Source organism: Phasianus colchicus, chromosome 4 (genome assembly GCF_987193195.1).
Source record: "Phasianus colchicus chromosome 4, bPhaCol1.hap1.1, whole genome shotgun sequence".
Lineage (NCBI taxonomy): Eukaryota > Metazoa > Chordata > Aves > Galliformes > Phasianidae > Phasianus > Phasianus colchicus.
The window spans coordinates 42478299-42498180 of record NC_143439.1 but is presented as its reverse complement, the minus strand read 5'-3'; the positions used below and the strand labels follow the sequence as shown (position 1 = coordinate 42498180).

General features: G+C 40.2%; 3 protein-coding genes across 10 annotated transcripts in view; 2 read left to right on the top strand and 1 right to left on the bottom strand.

The window, feature by feature from the left end:
- Positions 1 to 616: 616 nt before the first annotated feature.
- CFAP96 (cilia and flagella associated protein 96) lies at positions 617 to 17806 on the bottom strand. 5 transcript variants are annotated; one of them, XM_090139350.1, is made up of 9 exons: positions 17720 to 17806; positions 17581 to 17643; positions 6762 to 6942; positions 5430 to 5649; positions 4942 to 5079; positions 4780 to 4855; positions 3884 to 4063; positions 1901 to 2073; positions 617 to 773 (listed from the first exon to the last, which is right to left on the bottom strand). In XM_090139350.1, exons 3-9 carry the CDS (start codon positions 6856 to 6858, stop codon positions 725 to 727), a joined length of 933 nt encoding a protein of 310 aa, XP_089995476.1. In that variant the 5' UTR covers positions 6859 to 6942; positions 17581 to 17643; positions 17720 to 17806; the 3' UTR covers positions 617 to 724. The 5 variants fall into 5 exon arrangements, with proteins under 5 accessions (XP_089995476.1, XP_031464722.1, XP_089995477.1 ...); XM_031608862.2 differs by lacking the exons at positions 17581 to 17643; positions 17720 to 17806 and adding an exon at positions 9874 to 10007; XM_090139351.1 differs by lacking the exons at positions 17581 to 17643; positions 17720 to 17806 and adding an exon at positions 7893 to 7977.
- On the top strand, positions 10067 to 17574 carry LOC116238922 (radial spoke head protein 6 homolog A-like). Of its 2 annotated transcripts, none has more exons than XM_031608859.2 (7): positions 10067 to 10648; positions 10808 to 11157; positions 11636 to 11864; positions 13550 to 14257; positions 15010 to 15151; positions 15914 to 16031; positions 17169 to 17574. In XM_031608859.2, exons 1-7 carry the CDS (start codon positions 10535 to 10537, stop codon positions 17422 to 17424), a joined length of 1917 nt encoding a protein of 638 aa, XP_031464719.2. In that variant the 5' UTR covers positions 10067 to 10534; the 3' UTR covers positions 17425 to 17574. The 2 variants fall into 2 exon arrangements, with proteins under 2 accessions (XP_031464719.2, XP_031464718.2); XM_031608858.2 differs by having other exon boundaries at positions 13499 to 14257.
- Positions 17807 to 17899: 93 nt separating the features above from the next.
- Positions 17900 to 19882, top strand: part of CENPE (centromere protein E) — a 39260-nt gene continuing 37277 nt past the window's right edge. For all 3 annotated transcript variants that reach the window (XM_090139342.1, XM_090139341.1, XM_031608864.2), the window contains exons 1-3: positions 17900 to 18062; positions 18231 to 18322; positions 19750 to 19839. In XM_090139342.1, the coding sequence (XP_089995468.1) occupies positions 18007 to 18062; positions 18231 to 18322; positions 19750 to 19839 (238 nt within the window). In that variant the 5' untranslated portion in view covers positions 17900 to 18006. The remainder of the gene's footprint in view (positions 18063 to 18230; positions 18323 to 19749; positions 19840 to 19882) is intronic.

Here is a 19882-nt window from a genome sequence, read left to right as displayed (position 1 = left end):
TGAGGGGTATTTACATGAACAAGTTTCTTGGACCACATTTTAAAAAACCCTATAAAAGTTAGGATCATAGTTCCATCCTAGAAGAAGTTTGAAGGATTACGTTTGTTAAGATACTTGCATGTACACAGAGGTAACAGAGCTACTCTTGGTTAAACAGATGATGGTGGTTAGAGATAACTACCTTTATAACAGACCGACAATGGTCATTTTGAGAATGTCATCATAACTGAAAGTCTTTAAGACAGTTCTTACACAAAGTACTGTTGAAATAAACTATAAATTGTAATACTACTAAGGGGAAACAATTATCTTAGTTTCACCATGAGCAAACTTATTTGGCAGTCTTTGAAATACGTGCGTTTTTTTCCACTGCAGTACTTTGTGAATTTGAACCTAAATTACTCAGTAGGGGGTATGTTCTGTAAAAATACATTTCAAAACTCAAGTGAAGCAATAAGATGAAAAACTATTCACCCATGGACCTACTGAATACATTATATTACTTATTGTAGCTTTACAACCAAGTATGTATGTAGATGTGTCTGTGTGTGTGTGTATGTGTGAAAAAAACAAACACAGATATTGCATTCTCGATAATTAAACAAACTGGATTGCCTTATGTACTTGAATTCCACTTTTTCACATTTTTATTTGCTCTGAACGCTGATTAGCAACTGTGCTGTTAAGAGTCTTAAAAGTGTACCCTTCATTTCACCGTTTTTACCTAATAAGATGTAGCATATGCAGTCTTGTAGTTCTTTACATTTATTGATCTGAAATGTAAATGAAGAGAAACTTATTAGATTTTGTTTTAGAATATCACTCTTCAGAATAGGAAAGTTTTTGTAGAAATGAAAAACTGTTACATCCATTCCTGTAATTAGATTTAATGACTTTAATCCATGAGGCATCTAATTGATTTACACAGAACTCTGTGTCAGAGAAAGAATTTGTGCTCACAAATCCAATTTAGAATTACAGTCAAAATACCAGAAGATAAGATTTCCACTGGAAAGTACATAAAAATTGTAATCCACTGGGGAAAAGCTGACAATTTGAAAAGTATCTCACCACATATGAGCTATAACATTCATATTTCCAATAAATGCTGTTCAAAATTCTCCCACTAAGCCTAGGGATAGTGAAGCAAAAATCAATATGTCCTTTAAAATTGTTAGGAGAGAAATGGTGAAGTGGTTTGAATTTCTGTCTGCGGAACTTTCAGATGTGATTTTTTTCTCTCTACAAATATTTGTAATGAGTCCATCATAACCGTTTCTGTGAGCTGATGGTGATACTCCACAATCACCCATTCCTTCTCAATTTTAAAACTTATTTAATGTGGAGTAATAGGTAGCTTCTGGTTTGGCTCTGTCAGTGCAAATTGAAACTTTGAACAATTCCTACAATTTAAAAGTGATTAAGCAAATTCAGGTACGTAGTGAAGTAAATAGAACAGTCACAAGTGGATTAAAAAGTTGTGTTTCTTGAACTTCACACGTGATACATAACAGACAATCACAAATGTGAAACATTCTTCTAATATTGATTGAAATTTTAATCAGATAAAATATTTCATGTTGCTCACGGAGTATGCAAAAAAATCATACATCTATGCTTAGCTATTTTACATGCAATCTTAGAAATCCCATTTGAAACTGAAAACACGGTCATCTGCTTGAATTACAATAACGCCAAACAGAAAGTTATTTAAAAATAACTGTATGAAAAAAACTTCACCTAAATTTACAGAAGTATGGGAATAAATTTTGAAAGCAAGCTTCCTTATATATTTCTTATCCTTTTGTTAACAATTCCTTCAATTACTCTGTTAATAAGCAACTACGCTAAGGAATGCTGGTAGACAGCACACATGAAATACGAACTTAAAGTGGCTTACCTTATGACATTTTGAGTGATTATACTTGTAACAGGTCTGCTTTTAGGTCCAGGAGGAGGAAGAAAAACCTTTTGTTCTTTACTGGGTGACACAGCCATAGTTTTTTTGATTACATAAGGGTCAGCAGAATGGCTTGGATAAGGATCAAATGTGCCTCCTTTCATGCCCCCTGACTGAAAAAAAAAAAAACTTTCAAAGTGCCAATCTACAGAATATTTGAATTTTATTACAATATTTTTCATGCAAAAGCAGGGAATACTTAATAGCAGACTGCATTATATTCTATTTAAAAGCAACAACAATAATAACAGCAAACCAAAATTCCTTAAACTTGCATTGGAAACCTTAGGGAAAATTTTAGTGATTAATTAGATGGTTTAAAATATTCTTTGGAAGTCTGGATTTTGAGTGAAGGATTTTAAAAACATGATAGAAAAAGTAAAACCAGAACTCATTGAAGTGACCTATGATGTAGTTAAAAAAAATAAAAAAGAGAGAGAATTCCTATGTCACTATTAGTTCACAGTAAACCTCCATATTCAGTGCAGGTACAGGAACACAACACAGGGTTTTCCTGTAACAGTAAGTCCACCAGAACTATTACAGTGGCAATTTCTAGTTAAAAAGCATGCAGAAACCTTATTAATTCCTTGCAATCCTCTAGAACAGCTAATCTCCACAGTCTGTTGAGACTGCTTTCCTTAAAATGCAACAGTAAGCAATTCAATCAGCAATAAAGCAAATTTTCCAGTGAGGATTTGTATAGCAAAGAGGGAGTTTGAGAAGTACACCATTTGTATCTCGAATGGCAGCATGCACAATGTTGAGAGCCAGGAACAGGGTGACCAGCATCCTCAGTGAGATGTACAGCTGTTTCAGCAGCTGTCTTTTCAGAACACAAAAGGATCTCAGCTGCTTCATCTGTGAGACTAAACACCCAGCATAATTCTTCATGTGTAAGCATTTTTGCAGTCCTTTTCTGAACAGTTACATTTTCACTGCAATCATCTTGTTCCTCAAATGAATTAGTATCGGTCAAATAAGTCAATGGTGAAGGACTGAATAATCATAAAATTAGCAGAACATTATATTAAGTGGCTGACAGTGGAACACCAAAATGAAGAAAAGTGACAAATTAAGAGGTATTACTGTACTACCTATTTGGAGTCAGCTGAGAGAGACATTTATGCATCAATATTTTAAGAACATTTCAAACTAAAAATAAGATTTAGCCTAAGGTGAATTCCATAAACCTAGTATTTAATCTCAGAAAAAACATATATATTAAAAAGAAATGCTTTATGGAATGCAAAAATATCCATCTGGATTTTAAGAAGTAACAAAGTAACTGAAACAAATGAACTATGTTCCTTGACATTAACACTAAGCTTCATTTCTTAGGTCCCCTGAGTGCTTCCCCCATGTATTTATTCCCATCCACCTCCTCCTTTTTTCCTAAATACTGAAGAATTAGAAAATTCTAAAGCTGACTCCAGATTTGTGTCTGCTGCTAACTCCCAAGATAACTCCTACAGCGTTTTGCTGAGCAGGAGCCTTAATCTGACATTTTCTGTTCCTTCCAGCTCTCCATTCCCGTGACACCGCTAAGAATTTTGTTTTAGATACCTATACAGGTTCAAAAATGCCATGAGAGATTGAAAGAGTCCAAAATAAAAAAGCATTTTGTTTTGCTACTGTAATTCTTTCTTGCTGTCATTTATTGTAAAACATTCATTCCACTCTGTGCATATTTCATGGCCTCTCCAGCCAATTAACTGCATGTTAACAGAACGACACAAATTTTAAAGACTTTCTAGGTTACTTGAAACTGCTTATCAGGGAGTGTTGGCTCAGACAAAATAAACTTTTCTATTTTTTAGAGTACGAAACGTTGGTTTCTACGTTATGTACTGTAAGCAAAGTTTTAATTCAAAACAGCTGCATATTTATCCATTGTTTGCAGTAGCTTTAAGATAAACTAACCTTCTTAGCAGGGGAACTTGGTTTGAAAGGTGGTACAGTTCGCTTCTCTGGAGGCGGTTTCTTCAGAGGTGGCAAAGGTTTGTCGTTAAAGTAGGGATTCATGTCAAAATACTCCAGAGGGTACATATTTGTTTTGAAAGGCCCTCCTTTAACCAGACGCTTGTGTTCCTCTCGTGCTTTCTGTAAAATAAATAAATTCAGAGGAAGAATCTTGAGCTTTTCAACTTCTTTTCATTCTCCTAACCAAAACATTGAAAACATTCAAATTCATTCTTGAAAAAACATTCACTCTGTCTTCTTTGTTTGGTGGCTGTTTAAATACCTTGAGCAAACAAGTATAATGGTTAGACTCTGAGTTTTCTGGTCTTATTCTGACCATAGACCAATTTAGTAATTTCTCACTATACCTAATGAAAATATATAAGAAAACTAAATTCAGAAATTTGGTGCAAGGAAAGATATGAGCTTTCCTCAAACTATGAGCTTGTATGATAAGAATACACTCTTTTTCGTTTCAGTTTGGTTTTTTTGTAAGGCATCTAGGATAATACAATCTCATTTCTGACAACAACACAGAAGAATTATTATTGTTCTTGCTATTCACATCCTTTGGTAATTATTGAAATTGTTGCTTAAGTACTCTGCATAAAAAAAAAATTAAGGTCAAATCTTCATTGCTGGAATTTGTGTGGGATACTTTGGTTGTCTTAAAAAAAATAAAATAAAATAAGTAAATCTTCATTTGTACATATATGATTTGTCTTCCTCCCTCCACCATCCAATAAATGAATATTGTGATTCTGAGCTGAAGGAAACACCACAGTGACAAGAAGTTCATGAACATTCTAATAAATAATCACGATTAGTATACATAATAAAGATTTTATCTTTTTTACCTTTGCAATTATTTTTTCTAATTCATAGCCATCTGCTTCATATGGATATTGCTCACCTATGGTAAGATTTGCATAACTGTAAAAAGAGAATGAACTAGTTAGATGATCAAACCTCAAAAAGCATTTAATAAAGGACTGTAAGAAGTAATGTTGTGAAGTTACCCATATCCAGTTCCTTTTTTTCCTGGACTAGTATAAAAATTCTTTCCAGGAGGAATGTATCTTTCTCTGGCTTTCAGTTGTGCACTGAAGTATGCAAACGGACCTCCTATGGTTCCATAATAGCTGCCTAGTCCACATCTAAAAAGCAAATTAACACATTAATTGGATCTTTGTAAATATTTCAGGCTTTCCATATTTATTGTGCTAAAATGTTAGTATGTAGAAAACCCAAACAAATATAATCTCAAGAGGTAAAAATCAATCCGTACCAAATCCACTGTGCATGGAACTACAATTGTAGGAATTCTGTGTACAGTGTTATGGACACAAAAGAAACAAGATGGAAGTGGAGATGAAGTTCTGAGGAATCTTATTATAAATAGGCTTAACAGAGGTTGTTTCAATTTTGCACCAGCAAGGTAAAGTAATATTAGTACAGACTGATTCACAAACAGATATACAGAAAAATAGCTAAACACAACACTTACGGCAGTTTATCTCCATTACTGGGAAGGAAAGCTTTGCCCAAATTTTTCTTTGATTCTGCCAATCTATAACGTCTCCTTAGTTGAACAGGGTTTGAGTAGGCTTCACCACTGAAAATCCTCTTAAACTGAGGGTCAAAATAACCTGCCTGAAGAGCTGACAATGTTTTGCTCCCCTCAGATAGCATCTGTCTGTTCTTGCTTGCAGTTTCATTAAAAGGGCCTTTAGAAAAGTAAGAATGGTAAAAAAAAAAAAAAAAACATTCAAAGTTAGTGCTTCTCTTAGACTGCATCCAAGCTAAGGTCTGGATCCAAATGGCTGGGTGGCACAAAGAATGTCTTGCAGAGCATTTCACTTGTAAATCAAACATGTATATTGTATGATTTATATCATATAATATACATTGTGTGTAAAAGACAATACTATGAGAAGGTATTCACAGCACACAGTTTTCATTTTCCAATGCCTACATTTGCTTTAGAGGAAATAGAGAGTGATCAGTTACACCAGACTACAATTCAGAGCTAGAGCTGATGCCTATTTATATACTACAAGTAATGCATGAGGGGAGCATCTGTTTCTCCAGGCAGATTACAGACCAGGTTGACCAGTTTCAATGTCCCCCACTGGGTTTTAGCACCCAGCAGCTTATTGTGGTGGAAGCAACGAGCTAGTGAGTCAGCCAGGGTTCTGACAGACACACTTGTCGCTGACAGAACATCATAGCAAACACACCTGTACTGAGAGGATTCATTTGTATTTTTCACTTCCAAGTAACTACTGATGGTCAGCTTTGCCATCTTACCTACTACAACATTTTACTTATGTGTTCTTTCAGCAGGCTTTCTCTTTCTGAGAATTACATTATCATTATCATTATTTTTAATTTAGAGTTGTAATTTATGGTTAGAGTTTTTTGGGTTTTTTTGTTGGTTTTTTTTTTTTTTTTTTCTGTTCTGTTCTCACTCCTATACATGAGATTCCCCAAAAAGACAAAAAGAGGAGAATGTTTTCCAAAAAAAGGCAGGACGCATATAACACCATTACTTTACACAAGCATGGAAAAATACTCACAACTTACAGGTAAACTATATTAAAAATAAAGTTAGACATTAACTTTATAGTGATTCTATTATGCATACTTATGTTACTAGGTTTTTGTTTCTTTGATATATATGCCATCATGCCAAGCATTCATATCTAAGCAAAGAATATGTATGAAAAAACAGTTGCCTCTGATAAAATGAAATAATAGAAAATAATGAACCTGAAAAAAACATGGATACTAAAAGAAGTCCCTATTTTTAATGGTGATTAAAATTAAATATACTTACGCATATAATGTGATACATATTTATCTCCAATGGTAACATAGCTCATTTCACTGAAGAGGCCAATCCTCTCCATATCACTTTTTCCTTCTGCAGGCATGGCTGGGTGACCAAGTGTACCACTCTAAAATGTAGAAGTATCTCTGTTTATGTATTTTACTTTAACTCCATAAACAGTCAACCCCTATAAATGAAAAAAAAAAAAAGTTATTTAAGTAAAATTCGAGGAGTTTTGATTAAAAATATTAGCATTAACTAATCTGAGGAAACTCATCTGCAACATGATTGACAGTTTTGGTGCTTAAAGGACAAACAGACAATGTGGAATTTGGACACCATTTTACTTTATTTCTAAAACAAATTCAGAACATGGATGGAGAAAAAAAAGTAAGAGGCATTTTTAGTAGAACTGGTGCAACTCACTGAATTTATGTGGGTTGGGTCAACATTTTCTAACAGTTATCAGCAAGTACTGGGATTAGAGGCTTGGGTAGCATTAACACAGCAATAAAGATGCCAGCAGCCTCCTCCTTTTTCAGCTTGGGGCTATCTCTAGCAGTGGATTTCAATTAACAGTATAGAAGGAGACTGCACGGACAAGTCAGAGATAAAACACAGCAGCCCAGCAACTGGTTACTGTGAATGTTTCCAATTTCTTCTTGATTTCAGTGCAAATCATTGATAGCGAACGTCTGTTTTTCCTTAACGCCCCCTTCACTGAAGACTGACAGAAGGGAAACGCCTGGACGAGAAATCTAAGGAACATAAGGGCTCGAACAGAGAGCAGGATGAGCAGGAGACTGATTCCCAGACTGAAACACAGCAGAATAAAACAAAGATCGTCGGGCGGAGGACCAGCGGGAAGGCTCCGTACCGCCACCACGCGAACCGTAGCGCTACGCAAAGCTCAGTGTGCCACGCTAAGCAAGCCCGGCCCAAAGCACGTTCCACACCGCAGCGCTGAGCGTCACCGTACCGCCGGGCCCCGCTGGGTACCGAGCGGCACCTACTCGCCGGAACCGGCGCCTCAGCGCCCCGAGCCGCCCTAAGCGGCCGGCGGTGTCCTCCGCCCGCCCTCTGTTGGTAGCGGTTGCCTGGGAACGGCAGAGCAGCCCTCCGCCCCCCCAGCCGTACCGCCCGCAAGCCGTTCCGCCCACCGCGATCGCGGCTAGCAACCGCTGCCCTCGCTTCCTTTCTAATAACAGGATGGTATTGACGCCGTTAATAATGCACCAGGAGGCCTACTTTACTGAATTTAGGTGAGATTCGCTACTGCATTGCACGTGATAACAAGGGACCGGACCAGACAGCATTAAGAAGTTCCCTTAGTCCCACATTCTCAAAACAATGTGGAATTCATGTAAGAAAGCCTATGTCAGGCTATGGCCATTGAGCCACCTGTCATCGGGAGGAGTACTGAAGGACTTCCAGTTGAAGGAGAGTGTCTGTAGCTCAACTGTAGCTCATTCAACATTTTAAAAGAACAGATTTTTACTAGAAATTGAATTTGGTATTTAATTCATTAATACAAGGTAAACAAAAAGCCAGACTTCATCTTCACATCTTCTGGGGTTCTTCAGCCTTGACTATGATTTGCAGCCTGAAAATCTACTAATTTTCCAGCTTGCTCAGGAAGGTCCTACACATCATCCAGCAGCAGCTCATAGGAACAAGCTGCACTGAAAACAGGAGCACTAGGTTCTGAGTATGGAGTGGAATTCAGTTAAACCTGCCTTGCCCACTACACAGGAGCCACCTCAGCAGTTACAGGTGCTACTTATCAGGTGAAAGTATTCTTCAGGAAAGACACATGTGGGCCCTGAAACTGAGTTTTCCAATTCAATCAAAAAATGTTTGCTTAGAAATTAACAGAGCACAGAAGGATTTCCATGTATAATAGGAAGTTCCATTCTAATTCACTTGCCAGTGCAAGCAGCTTCACAACTTAACAATGAAACTGCACAGAAATGCAACAAAGCAGCCAACAAGATTTCAGTTAAAAAAAAAAAAAAAAAAAAGTGTTATTGAAAAAAAATGGCTTGAATGTGTAGCACTAGAGAGACCACTGATACCTGAGCACAGCAAATGGAATACAAATCATTAGCATATATTCTTTGGAAACTGAAAATGTTCATAGATACTTTAGTTACTTTTCAGCTAATTAACACATGCTACTGATGGTGTTCACCAGAGTGAGATTCTTCAGTAATATTACATGCATTCATTTGCTACTTTTCCACATCAGTGAGAGATGATGACAGCACATTGATAAAACAGCACGTGGATGAAGTGAGGTACTCTCTATCCTGGTACTGTAGTGTACTTTATAACTCATATGAAAGCAAAGGGAAAGAGCAACATTATGGAACAGTGCAGGAGGTCCTAGTATTCTCCTTTTTTTTTTTTTTTTTTTTTTTCTAAAGGAGATTGAAAAAATGAAGTATTTGTCCTCTCTTGGGCAGGTGCTTCACAGAACATCACACGTATACAGACAATTTTATACATTTTATAAATGTGAATTACTAAGTGTATGGGAACTGTAGAGTCACAGCCTGAATCACTGACTGATCACCTAAGGACTGGGTCAGCCGTGGGAGCACAGGTGAAGGCGATTCAGCTGTGTGACCGGGAGGGGCGCAGCCTGGCTCCTCTTCTCTTAGACCCCATTTAAGGGCTGACTGCTATAGGGGGAAGATCTCTTTCTGGAGATCCCTCCTTTGTGAAGTTTTTTCCCTATGAGCCTAGGTCTTTGGATACGAGCGAGCATTCCTTTCTTGTTTGTCTCTTCTTCCATTCCACCGCGTTAATCTTTCCAACTGTAACGCTAAACAACAAATCAAGGTTTTCCTTCAGATAAGAAATATGGGTAGAGCGTCAGAAGAACGCGCGAGTAATTTGCAGTGCTGCAGCGCCCCCTGCAGCTGCTGGCTGAGCTCTGCAGGTGCCCCTGCAGCGCAGGGAGCGCGGCGCGTTGCTTGTGAAGACCAGAAGGTCAACAATGAAACCACTACACGTGGAGACGCAGTAGAATTAGCATTTTTAGGACGCTGTTTCCCTTTCTGGAATCACAGGGACACGATGCAATTTTTTTTTTTAACTCTTCTGTCAGTATTACCTTCATTCTTATTTTGTTTAGATCTGCTTTTCCCTGGATCTGCAAAGGCAATTTTTTAAACGTTCATCAGATTTTACAGCGTGTTTTCGTCCTAGAAGAAAAAGCTTGATGCCATATAGCAATGGTATGACGTGTCCCTACTGGAATGCAGCAGATTAAATAGCGTTTTCTATTGCATGCAGTGAAGGTAATGGAACACGGCGTGTTTCCTTCTAAAGGAAAAGTAAGCTTTGGAAGGTCTACTTTTTTGCTCTCAGCCGAAGCTGCGAGAGGCTCTTGCACCGCAGACGCTCCAGACACGGAGCGCAGCGGGTCAGGAAGCGGGGAAGGGAGCGGGGCCGGAGCCCCCTGCAGACAAACGGGCGCGAAGAGCGGCTCGGCCAGCTGCTGAACGGAGGGAACCGCCCGCCCGGCGGGAACGGCAGCAGGCGCAGAAGCCTTCCCTCTGTCCGGTTAACCGTCCGAAGGAGCTCCAGCGGTTTCATCGGCTCTCCCTCAGGGCCGCCGCTCACAGCGCCGGCCGGCGGCGACAAACGTCAGTCCGCTGCCGACAGCAGAGGCCAACGGCCGGCCCACCCCTTCCGGCAACGGCTGCCATGGCAACGGCTGCCGCTACATCTCGGCGGTGAGCGAGGCTGAGCGGCTGCTGAGCCGTCTGGCCATGGCCGAGCCTGGCGGGGACCCTGGGCGGCTGCCTTCTGAGGGCTCTGAACCCGGAGGAGAGTCTCACCGGCCTCAGCAGTTAGAAGCGGGAGCAGCTTCCGAGTACCAGGAGGTATGGCCTCGGTCTGATCAGCCAGGGGGGCTGGGAAAGTGTGGCAGTCAGTCACAGGCACCTTACTAGGACCTCTACCTTGGGACTGCTGGCCGGGCTCGTGCACCAGGACAAGTACATCGTTCACTGACCCCAATGCAATATCTCTGTCACCCACAGGGCGCAGAAGAAACCTCTTACAAGCAACATGTGCCAGACATAAACTTCAGTCAGATATACGCACTGGGACAAGACTCTCATCAGGCACAGGAGGTAAGCGTGTATCAGACTTACCCGCTAGGAACTCAGGAACCAAGAGGTGCCTATCAGACGTACGGTGGACATGATCACTACCAAGCCTATGAACGTGAGCATGGACCTTATTTGCCACATGAACCAGGCTATGGACTTTATCAGCCAGGCTACGGTCCATATGATGATCTAACACCAGATCCTGAACAACGAATGCTGGCGTGTCAGAATGCAAAAGCCTATTTGCTGAAGAGCAGCGTAACATCTGGCCTGAACTTGTAAGTCTGAAAAAGGAACAAAATTGAAAGGGATAGGAAGTAGGAGTGGAAATAAAAGAAGTGTTGATGAAAGGGCAAAGGGATATGTTAAGAAGGAAAGGGGTAGCAGAGGTTACAGAACAGGAGAATACGTTACAAATGCAGTATCTCATCACTATGTTATACTTGTGTGTCCATCATCTTTCAGAAAAAAAAAATCCCAAGGGGAATTATGGAGTACAAAGGGAAATTGATTTGAATGCAATTAGGTTTAAATTCTCCTGTAATTCCCGAGTAAGATGTGGGATAAACAAAAAATGGAAAACTGGACAATACAAACAGATTAGTTTCAAGTCTAATTTCCCGCAATGCTCCAAGACCCTTTTCATCTATTTTTTCTCTGAAGACCCAGGTGATTAGTTTCTACTTTTAATATTAAAAATGTAATGTTCTAAGTCTTTTGTATAGTAGACCAATCATATCTTTATTTATATGACAGATATGATCATCTTGTTAATGTGCTAACAAAAATCCTAGATGAACAGCCCACAGATCCAGTAGACATATTTGAGAACATTAGCAAGGATTTGAAGGCAGCTCAGTTTCAGAAGAAAATGGATACTCTTCGAGACGAACATGAGATTCTTCCATCGTTTGAATCTGCAGAAATGCGTAGAAACTTGTTCCTCAAGTCAGATGGAGGAGATGAAGAACGAGAAGAAGAGCTAGTGAGTTATTATTAGAAAAAAATAGACACCAGATATACTGGAGAGATGGGTGGCAGGATGGTGGGAAGGGAAAGGAAAGAGGGGGGATGTTCTGGTCTCTCTTGTAGCATTGGCTCTCATGATCACATGAAATAATTGCATCCTTTTCACAGTCAAGCTGGTCCTCTGTTTAGTTGTGAAGAAAACACAACTGGTTACTTAGTTGGGAATTTTGTTTCTGTAGTAAGTCTAATGTCCTGAGACTTTAAAATCCTAGATGTTCTAGAGATGATGAATAGAAAGGGAAGTATCTCTCATGTGCCAATTCAAACTGGAATGTTCCATTCAAATTCTTTACCTAAAATTGGCTTTTCTTTACCTAAGGTGACCATAATTCTAGGTTTATTCTAGTGCAGATTTAGAATTTTGCACACAGCTTCTACTGTAAAATACAGAATGAAGAATTTGTCATCTCCCAGCTTCAACTGTGGTTTCAGTCCTTCCTTCTCCAACTAGAAAAAAATTTGTGGTTACAAGTAGAAGAGCTACTAATATTAAAAAAAAAAAAAAAAAAAAAAAAAGCCATTTCATTAAACAGGGAAATATTCAGTTTTCAGTTTCTTACATACAAGTGTATTAGCAACCAAAGAAAAACTAAGGGAAATCTTGTAATAACTAAGGGATGTTAAGATAACAAATGTGGGTTTTCATATGAAGTTATCACTATGTATTCAAATGAATTGCCACCACAGAATACACATCCTAACAACTGTATATACATTTTTGCACCTTCACCATAGCCTATTACTCATTTTACAGTAACAATATATCATATGCAATATGCAATGGTAAAAGAAAAAATGGAGAAAAATTCCAGAAAGGAATTTTGAATTTTTCATACTCTTGTCTATCTTGTTTTGACCTAAAAAAACTGTAAGAATGAGACAAATTCCATGCAAAACTAGCATTACTTCCCCTAAATTCCCTTCCCTGCTGTGTATAATTTACAATCTTTATCCAACTACTCCCATGAAATGAGAGACTGATGAAAAACCAAATGTAAATTCTTAATCCTTGTTATTGGCCTAGTTCTGCATCCCACAAGCCAGCCAGAGCATTACTGACTTCAGTAAGAGTAGGGGCCAATATTTCACACTAACCTTAAGAAATTCGCTCTTTTAATAGAGGGAGCTTTATGACAAGGTATTAAAAAGAACAACATTAATTTCAGATAAACAGTGTTGACCTGGTGTCTAAAATATATTTTCTGTTCTCCCCAAATGCATCTTTCACAAACACAAGAAAACACAGTAATTTTGTTTCTGGTTATCAAGGCCTCTTATATAGTTAATATGCATAAGCAAAGAAGTCTTCTGAAGATTCTTTGTGAGAATTCTGACTTTCCTTATTTTGCAATAGTTAATAGTGAGTTTGAAATTTGGGATCTTGTATTCTAAAAGCTGGTGTTTATCTGTATTCTTTATCCTTATTGTGGCATTTTTAATTTTTCTAAACAATAGTGAAAGATGTAATAAATGAATGCCTGCAAAGTACTTTGAGAGAGTGAAGTATGACTTTCAGTGGATATCTTGTTCAGTCTTTCAAATAGATACTGCTGTTATTTTTCAGCTCTAACTCATGATTTTGTTTACTAGGGAGGGACTCCTCTACCTAACGTGATGGAAACAGCCTTTTATTTTGAACAGGGTGGAATTGGCTTGAACAGAGATGAAACCTATCTCATATTTCTTGCCCTTAAAAAACTTGTTAGTGTTCAGCCAGTGCAGACCTGTCGCTTCTGGGGCAGAATTCTGGGCCGGGAGAAGAACTATATTATAGCTGAAGTTCAGTACAGTGAGGGGGAAGAGGAGGAGGAAACAGAAGAGGAAGAGGTTATTGACGAAGGAGATAAAAGAATGGATTTGGTCGAAGATGAAGATGAAGATGAAGAAAAAGAAAAAAGTGAACCACCAAAGTCTACCTACAAGCCCCCACCTGTCATTCCAAAAGAAGAAAATGGAACAGGGGCTAATAAATATGTCTACTTTGTTTGTAATGAGCCAGGTGAACCCTGGGTGAAGTTGCCTCCAGTGACACCAGCACAGATTGTCTGTGCCAGGAAAATCAAGAAGTTTTTCACTGGTAGGCTTGATGCTCCCATTGTGAGCTTCCCTCCTTTCCCTGGAAATGAAGCCAATTACCTGCGTGCACAGATAGCTCGGATCTCAGCAGGAACCCATGTCAGTCCCCTTGGATATTACCGGTTTGCAGAGGAAGAAGGAGATGAAGATGAGGAAGGGGGAGGAGGAAGAGATGACTATGAAGAAAACCCTGATTTTGAACCTCTTTCTGCATTTGAAATGGTGGAGTCTCTGTCTACATGGGTACACCATGTACCGAGTATTTTAAAGCAGGTACGTGCTCACAAAGGTCACACTGACCTCAGATACCATTCACTCTGTAGTACTAGCTTCCTGTATTCTCGAGCTGCTGTTCATTCCAAACATAAGGACAATTTGGTATAAAAGCTTATGTCACGTAGTGATGTTTCTTGTGCCTTCTGTGTTTTTTAAGGGTTGAACTGGAAAAGAGCATACAGGTCTGCACAAGAAGGATGGAGATAGGTAGGAATTTGCACACACATTTCAGGAACTTTTTTGGACTTGAGCTCAGGTGTAGAGGGAAAGGATGTTTTGTGCACCTTCTGTGCATCTTCACACTGCCTGACAAGGAAGAGATGGATAATGTCAGCATGGCTGTAACCAATAAGGCCAGCCACAAGTTATTATCCCTTCACAAAATGAATATTGAAACAAATGCATGCTTTAAGATACAATCTCAGTAAGAACAGGATTTTTGTCTTTTTGCTGAAGTACAGCACCTATCATCAGCATGGATTATTAAAAGAATCAAATACAACAAAATAACAGAAGGCTCATGACAGAAGTATGAAGATTATTCTGAAATGGTAAGCAAGGATATGGAATGAATGAGGGATAAAGAGACAACAGTCTGCCTATAGTATCCCAATTGTGAAATATATAGTCCTTGTTTTCTCCCCCACTCCCTCTTGTGTGCCTGTGTCTGAAAACGCACTTATTTAAGCTGGCTTATAATCTCTCACTGATAGCTGCATATATTTATGATTCTTCCTTGTTGATGATAGGGTCGCTGTGTTTGGTTTAACCCTTTACAAAAAACAGAGGAAGAAGAAGGTGAAGAGGAGGAGGAGGAGAAGGAGGAGGTGCCAGATGAACTACAGCAAGAAATAGGACCTCCTCTTCTCACTCCACTCTCTGAAGATGAAGGTATTCTTCAGGGAGTACAAAGTTTTTGACAGCAAGTCCCTGGAAATGCTAGCATTTAGGAAGTAAATATTTGAAGTGACAGGCCTCTTTGTGGAATGATGTAGTTTGCCATTGTTCTTTTGCCAAATGAAACAAATCCAAAATGGTTACCGGTACCAACATTAAAATTGTAATCTCTAGGTCTTCTAGCTAACAGTCTTTCTGAGAATAAAGAAAAAATTCCTCAGACATGTCAGGCTACTCCAAGTTCAAGACAGATTACATATGAAATACATTCAGCTATCTTTCTATCATCTTCATAGACAAAAAAGTGTGTGCACATGTAAATAAATGTATAGGTATGTTAGTGAGAATTTTATTCTGTAGCACATTAACTGCAGCAAATCATGGCATTATGCAAACCTGAATATTAGGTTACAGCAGTAGCAAATTATTTTTCTACTCTCCATTCTTTGATCAGGATAAAATACGTATTCAATTTATCCATCAGCATTAAACAATCTTTGACAAAAGAAACAGCAGTGAGTACTACTGCATTTCAGGAGCGTGATATTTTCTGTATGTGGCTGCTAGCATCCATGTGATACCTTCCATGCAAATGACCTGTCTGAATACAGTGCCTATATTAATTGTGACTTGGATGGTCTACTGTGCATCTTAATATAATATTGCTTGAATTTTGTGACAGCCTTGTTGCTCAGTCTTAAATGTAGTGGCTCTTAAGCCAATTTATTCACAGATTGTGTGTTTGATTGTCTCCAGGAATTCAAAACATCCCTGCTTGGACAGCTTCACTTTCTCCAAAGCTGACCCCTCAATATGCTGTTGCAATCCTTCAGTCAAATCGATGGCCTGGAGCATATGCTTTTGCATGTGGCACGTGAGTAGTCAGTTGACATAGTTACAACACAAATTCTACACACTGAACACATACATATCTATTTAAGTCAAATCTGGTTTATCATTAATTTACTGACTGAATTGTAACTAATCCTGAGACTGGAAAATACAGCTTAATAGTAACAGTGTGTGTTCAAGAGCAAAAATGAAGAATCACTGGAAATGCAAGCATAAAGCAAATGGATGTAAGTGTTCAGTTAATATTTGGCTGCAGTCCTCAATTAAAACCTGTGTTCCTGGGTCTGCAATGCTTTTTACAAAAAAATCTTAGATTTGTAGTTCTTAGTTTCATTAGTTTCCACTATACACAGTGTAGTTAACTAAGAGTGGGAACTTTTAAATAGGCACTGGAGTTGGAGAAATGGATCTATGTAACTAAAGTGAAGTGGGAGTCATGCTGTAAAATAGAGAAGTGACAGTATAGCATGCATTGTTTTCGCACTGGGAGATTTTTAAGTGGAAGGTATAGAATCACAGAATGATTTGGGTTGGAAGGGACTTCCAGAGATCACTGATTTCTAACCAACCTGCCATGGGCAGGGATACTTCCATTAGACCAGGTGCCCAAAGCCCTATCTAACCTGGCTTTGAACACCTCTTAGCGTGGAGCAGCCAGAGCCCCTCTGGGCAGCCTGTTCCAGTGCCTCACTGCCCTCAGAGTGAAGAATTTCTTCCTTAAATCTAAGTCTAACCTGCTTCAGTTAAAAACTATTATTCCTGATTGTATTGTTAGATGCCCTTGTAAAAAGTCTCTATCCATCTTTCTTATAAGCCCCCTTTAAGTATTGAAAGGCCACAGCAAGGTCTCCCTGGAACCTTCTCCAGTATGAATCACCTCAGCTCCCTCAGCCCTCCTCTGCAGATGTGTTCCAGCCCTCTCATCACTTTCATAGCAGTTCTCTGGACTTGCTCTAATAGGTCCACATCTTTCAGAGCTAGATCAGTGAATTCATCAACAGTTATTAGTTAGAGATGGCTTTTTGTAAACATACCTCTTATAGGGAACCTGCACCACAGCGACTGTGTGCACAGCAGAGTAAGGAAGCCTGAGAGTGAGTTATCACAGCTGATATTCTGCTGGGGGGAGATCGTGTGATCATTCACTTTTCTTTCTCAGGAAATTCGGCAATATCTACTTTGGCTGGGGGCAGAAATACAGCCTGGGAAACCACACGCCTGCACTGCCTCCACCTGTGCAGCCTGAGTACCCCGATGGGCCGGAGATCAGGGAGGCCACAGACCCCACGGTGGAAGAGGAGCTGGCTTTCAAGGCTGCACAGGAACAAAAAGCTCTAGAAGGCATGGAAGGAGAGGAGGAAGAGGAGGAGGAAGAACTTGAAGATGGTGAAGAGGAGGACGAGGAGGATGATTAAAATATAGGGGGAAAAATGCTTCAAAAACTTAAACGCAGTTTAATAGGAGTTTGATTAAAATACAGAGGAAAAAATGTTTTAAAATTTTAGACATTAGTTTATTAGTTTAATAAAGCAACTGTAAGGTACTTGCTGTTGAATGTGAGTGGAACGTACTTCTTTTTCTGATCTCTGCTGCCTCCTCACCGCCGCCCCGTCGGTCACAGAAGGACGCCCAGTCTACGGGTGAAACCACACAACTCAGCCCCCTACGCGCAGCCAAAGCGCTCCTCACGGCGCCGCACAGCTCCCAGACCTGGGCCGGCACCATCGCGGCCGCAGAGCGCCCCACAGCTCGTCCCGCCACCTGCGCTTCGCCCCGCTTTCCTTTTCTCCCCTCGCGGCAGCTGCTGCCGAATGGCCGCTCCGCCGAGGCGCCTGCGCAGCGCGGGCCAATAGGAAGCGGCCGCGGGAGCAGTTCAAACTCGGACGGCGGTTGCGGCGCCGCCTCTTCGGTCTGCGGAGCGTGGGGGGAGTGCGGTTCTCTGTCGGAGCGGCGCGCGTCCGCCCGCGAGCGCAGCCTCTTGCTCGGCGACCGCGGGGATGGCGGACGAGGGGGCCGTGACGGTCTGCGTGCGCGTACGGCCGCTTATCGCCAGGTGAGCGCCTGGCCGGGCGGCAGCGGGTCTGGGGGGCAGGCTGGCGGCGGCGGCGTGCGCGGCTCCGGGGGTGGGCCGGGCTGGGGGGCCTGACGGGACTGGCGGCCGCGGCGGGTGGGCAAAGCCGCAGCGTCACCTGTGCGGTTAACGGGGTATCCTTTCCTTTAGGGAAAGCGCTCTAGAAGACAAAGCATCGCTCTACTGGAAAAGTGAGGGCAATACCGTTTCGGAAGTGAATGGTACAAAGGTCTTCAACTACGGTAAGAATGCGAAAGCAATTCTCATCCGGCATTCTCTTATCCTCACGATGGGTAGCAGGCGATTGACAAATCAAGAACGCTGTCTCAGAGTTCAAGTTCTACGTTTAAGCAGTTAAGACGTACATATGTGATACATCGGTATACATACGTGTTCTTTTCCGAGAACTCATTAATACGTGCTAATGTCCTGCTGGGTGTGTGTGGTAGGGGCCTATGGTGGTCTTAAACTGATTACTTCCTCCTCATTTTTCCATCATCATCTTCATCACAGTGACTTTTTGTTGGCCTCTTGTTTTTCCCCAGTTTGGCAAATTTCCATTGCTTGTTAGGTCGTAATGAGCAGCTCTCTTAGTACGCTATAGCGCAAAACAATATATGGGAAATCTGAGGAAAAAGTCCTTGCACCTCGTGAGCATGAAGATAAAAGTAGTCTATTATGTCTCCGGTGATTCTCATGAAGCAGAATCATTAAGGGAAACAAGGTTGTCATTGAGGGAAACAGCCAAGCAAAGCTGAAATGGAAAGTTTAAAATTAGTACACATTTTTTCCTTTTGCTAATTATGTTGGTCCTTAAACTAATGTACTGATCTCTATTGCTAAACCAGCCCATATCAATTAACTTCAGTGCTTACATAGACCTTCATTAATCTGACTGGAATGTATGTTAACAGCAATCACCCCAGCTTTTGCAGCATTGTAGTTTTCCAACTCCCAACTTCACCGTTATGAAAGTGTACCTCTGAGGCACACAGAACTTTGTTGTAGGCTGGTCCAGGAATGTGCTTTTAAAGCGAAATTCCTGATGGATCTTGCTTTCTGAGTTCTGACTCGCACTAGCCAAAACAAAGTGTTTTTGGAGCACGTGAGCTGGATTTGTTTTGTATGACAGTACACAGGAAGACGAACTCAGTAGCATGCTGGCATTCCAGTCATAGAAAGGCAGTCCAGAACATGCGGGGCAGAATGGGCATTAGAGCCCAGAAAATGCTTCACTTTTAGCATTTTCCAACAGATTCACTGCATTTGTTAGTGTTTGTGTGGCCACTACAAATGTTTTTTTCCCAAATTAGAGGTTTAATAGGCATACCCTATGTTAGAGGTCTTGTAGCCTATCCTGTCTAACTTACAATTCTGATAGATAGTCTTAACACTTGTTAGGATTAAACAGTGTCTGTTTAACTTCATTTTTGGTTTCTTTGACTTCTCTGTTGTCTGTTCATCATGCCTCTCTTGGTTCTGAGTTTAATGTTTTTTTTTCTTTTTTAAAAGTTTGTCATAGCAGTATAACAACTACATTTGATTCAAAAAGCTATGGTGTTTGTGACACTGATTTGAAGTCAGCATTCCTGAGTAAGATGACAGCTTGTTGACTTGCAGTGCAGTACACCAACATGCTTTCTTTTTCTTTTTTTTTTTTTTTTTTAAGATCGTGTCTTTCACTCCTGCGACAACACTCAGCAAGTATATGAAGATGTAGCTGTGCCAATTATACAATCAGCTGTGCAAGGTTACAATGGTAAGTCTTAAAATTGTACTTAACTCCTGTTTGTAATGTAACT

Excerpts from the sequence above, each read along its gene's own strand:
- LOC116238922 (XM_031608858.2), top strand. The coding sequence starts at position 10,535 with ATGGCCGAGCCTGGCGGGGACCCTGGGCGGCTGCCTTCTGAGGGCTCT. Across the intron at positions 10,649-10,807 it reads CAGCTTCCGAGTACCAGGAG|GGCGCAGAAGAAACCTCTTA; the intron begins GTATGGCCTCGG and ends TGTCACCCACAG. Across the intron at positions 16,032-17,168 it reads TATGCTTTTGCATGTGGCAC|GAAATTCGGCAATATCTACT; the intron begins GTGAGTAGTCAG and ends TTTCTTTCTCAG.
- CFAP96 (XM_090139350.1), bottom strand. The coding sequence starts at position 6,858 with ATGCCTGCAGAAGGAAAAAGTGATATGGAGAGGATTGGCCTCTTCAGT. Across the intron at positions 4,064-4,779 it reads TAGAAAAAATAATTGCAAAG|AAAGCACGAGAGGAACACAA; the intron begins GTAAAAAAGATA and ends TTTATTTTACAG. Across the intron at positions 2,074-3,883 it reads CAAGTTCCCCTGCTAAGAAG|TCAGGGGGCATGAAAGGAGG; the intron begins GTTAGTTTATCT and ends TTTTTTTTTCAG.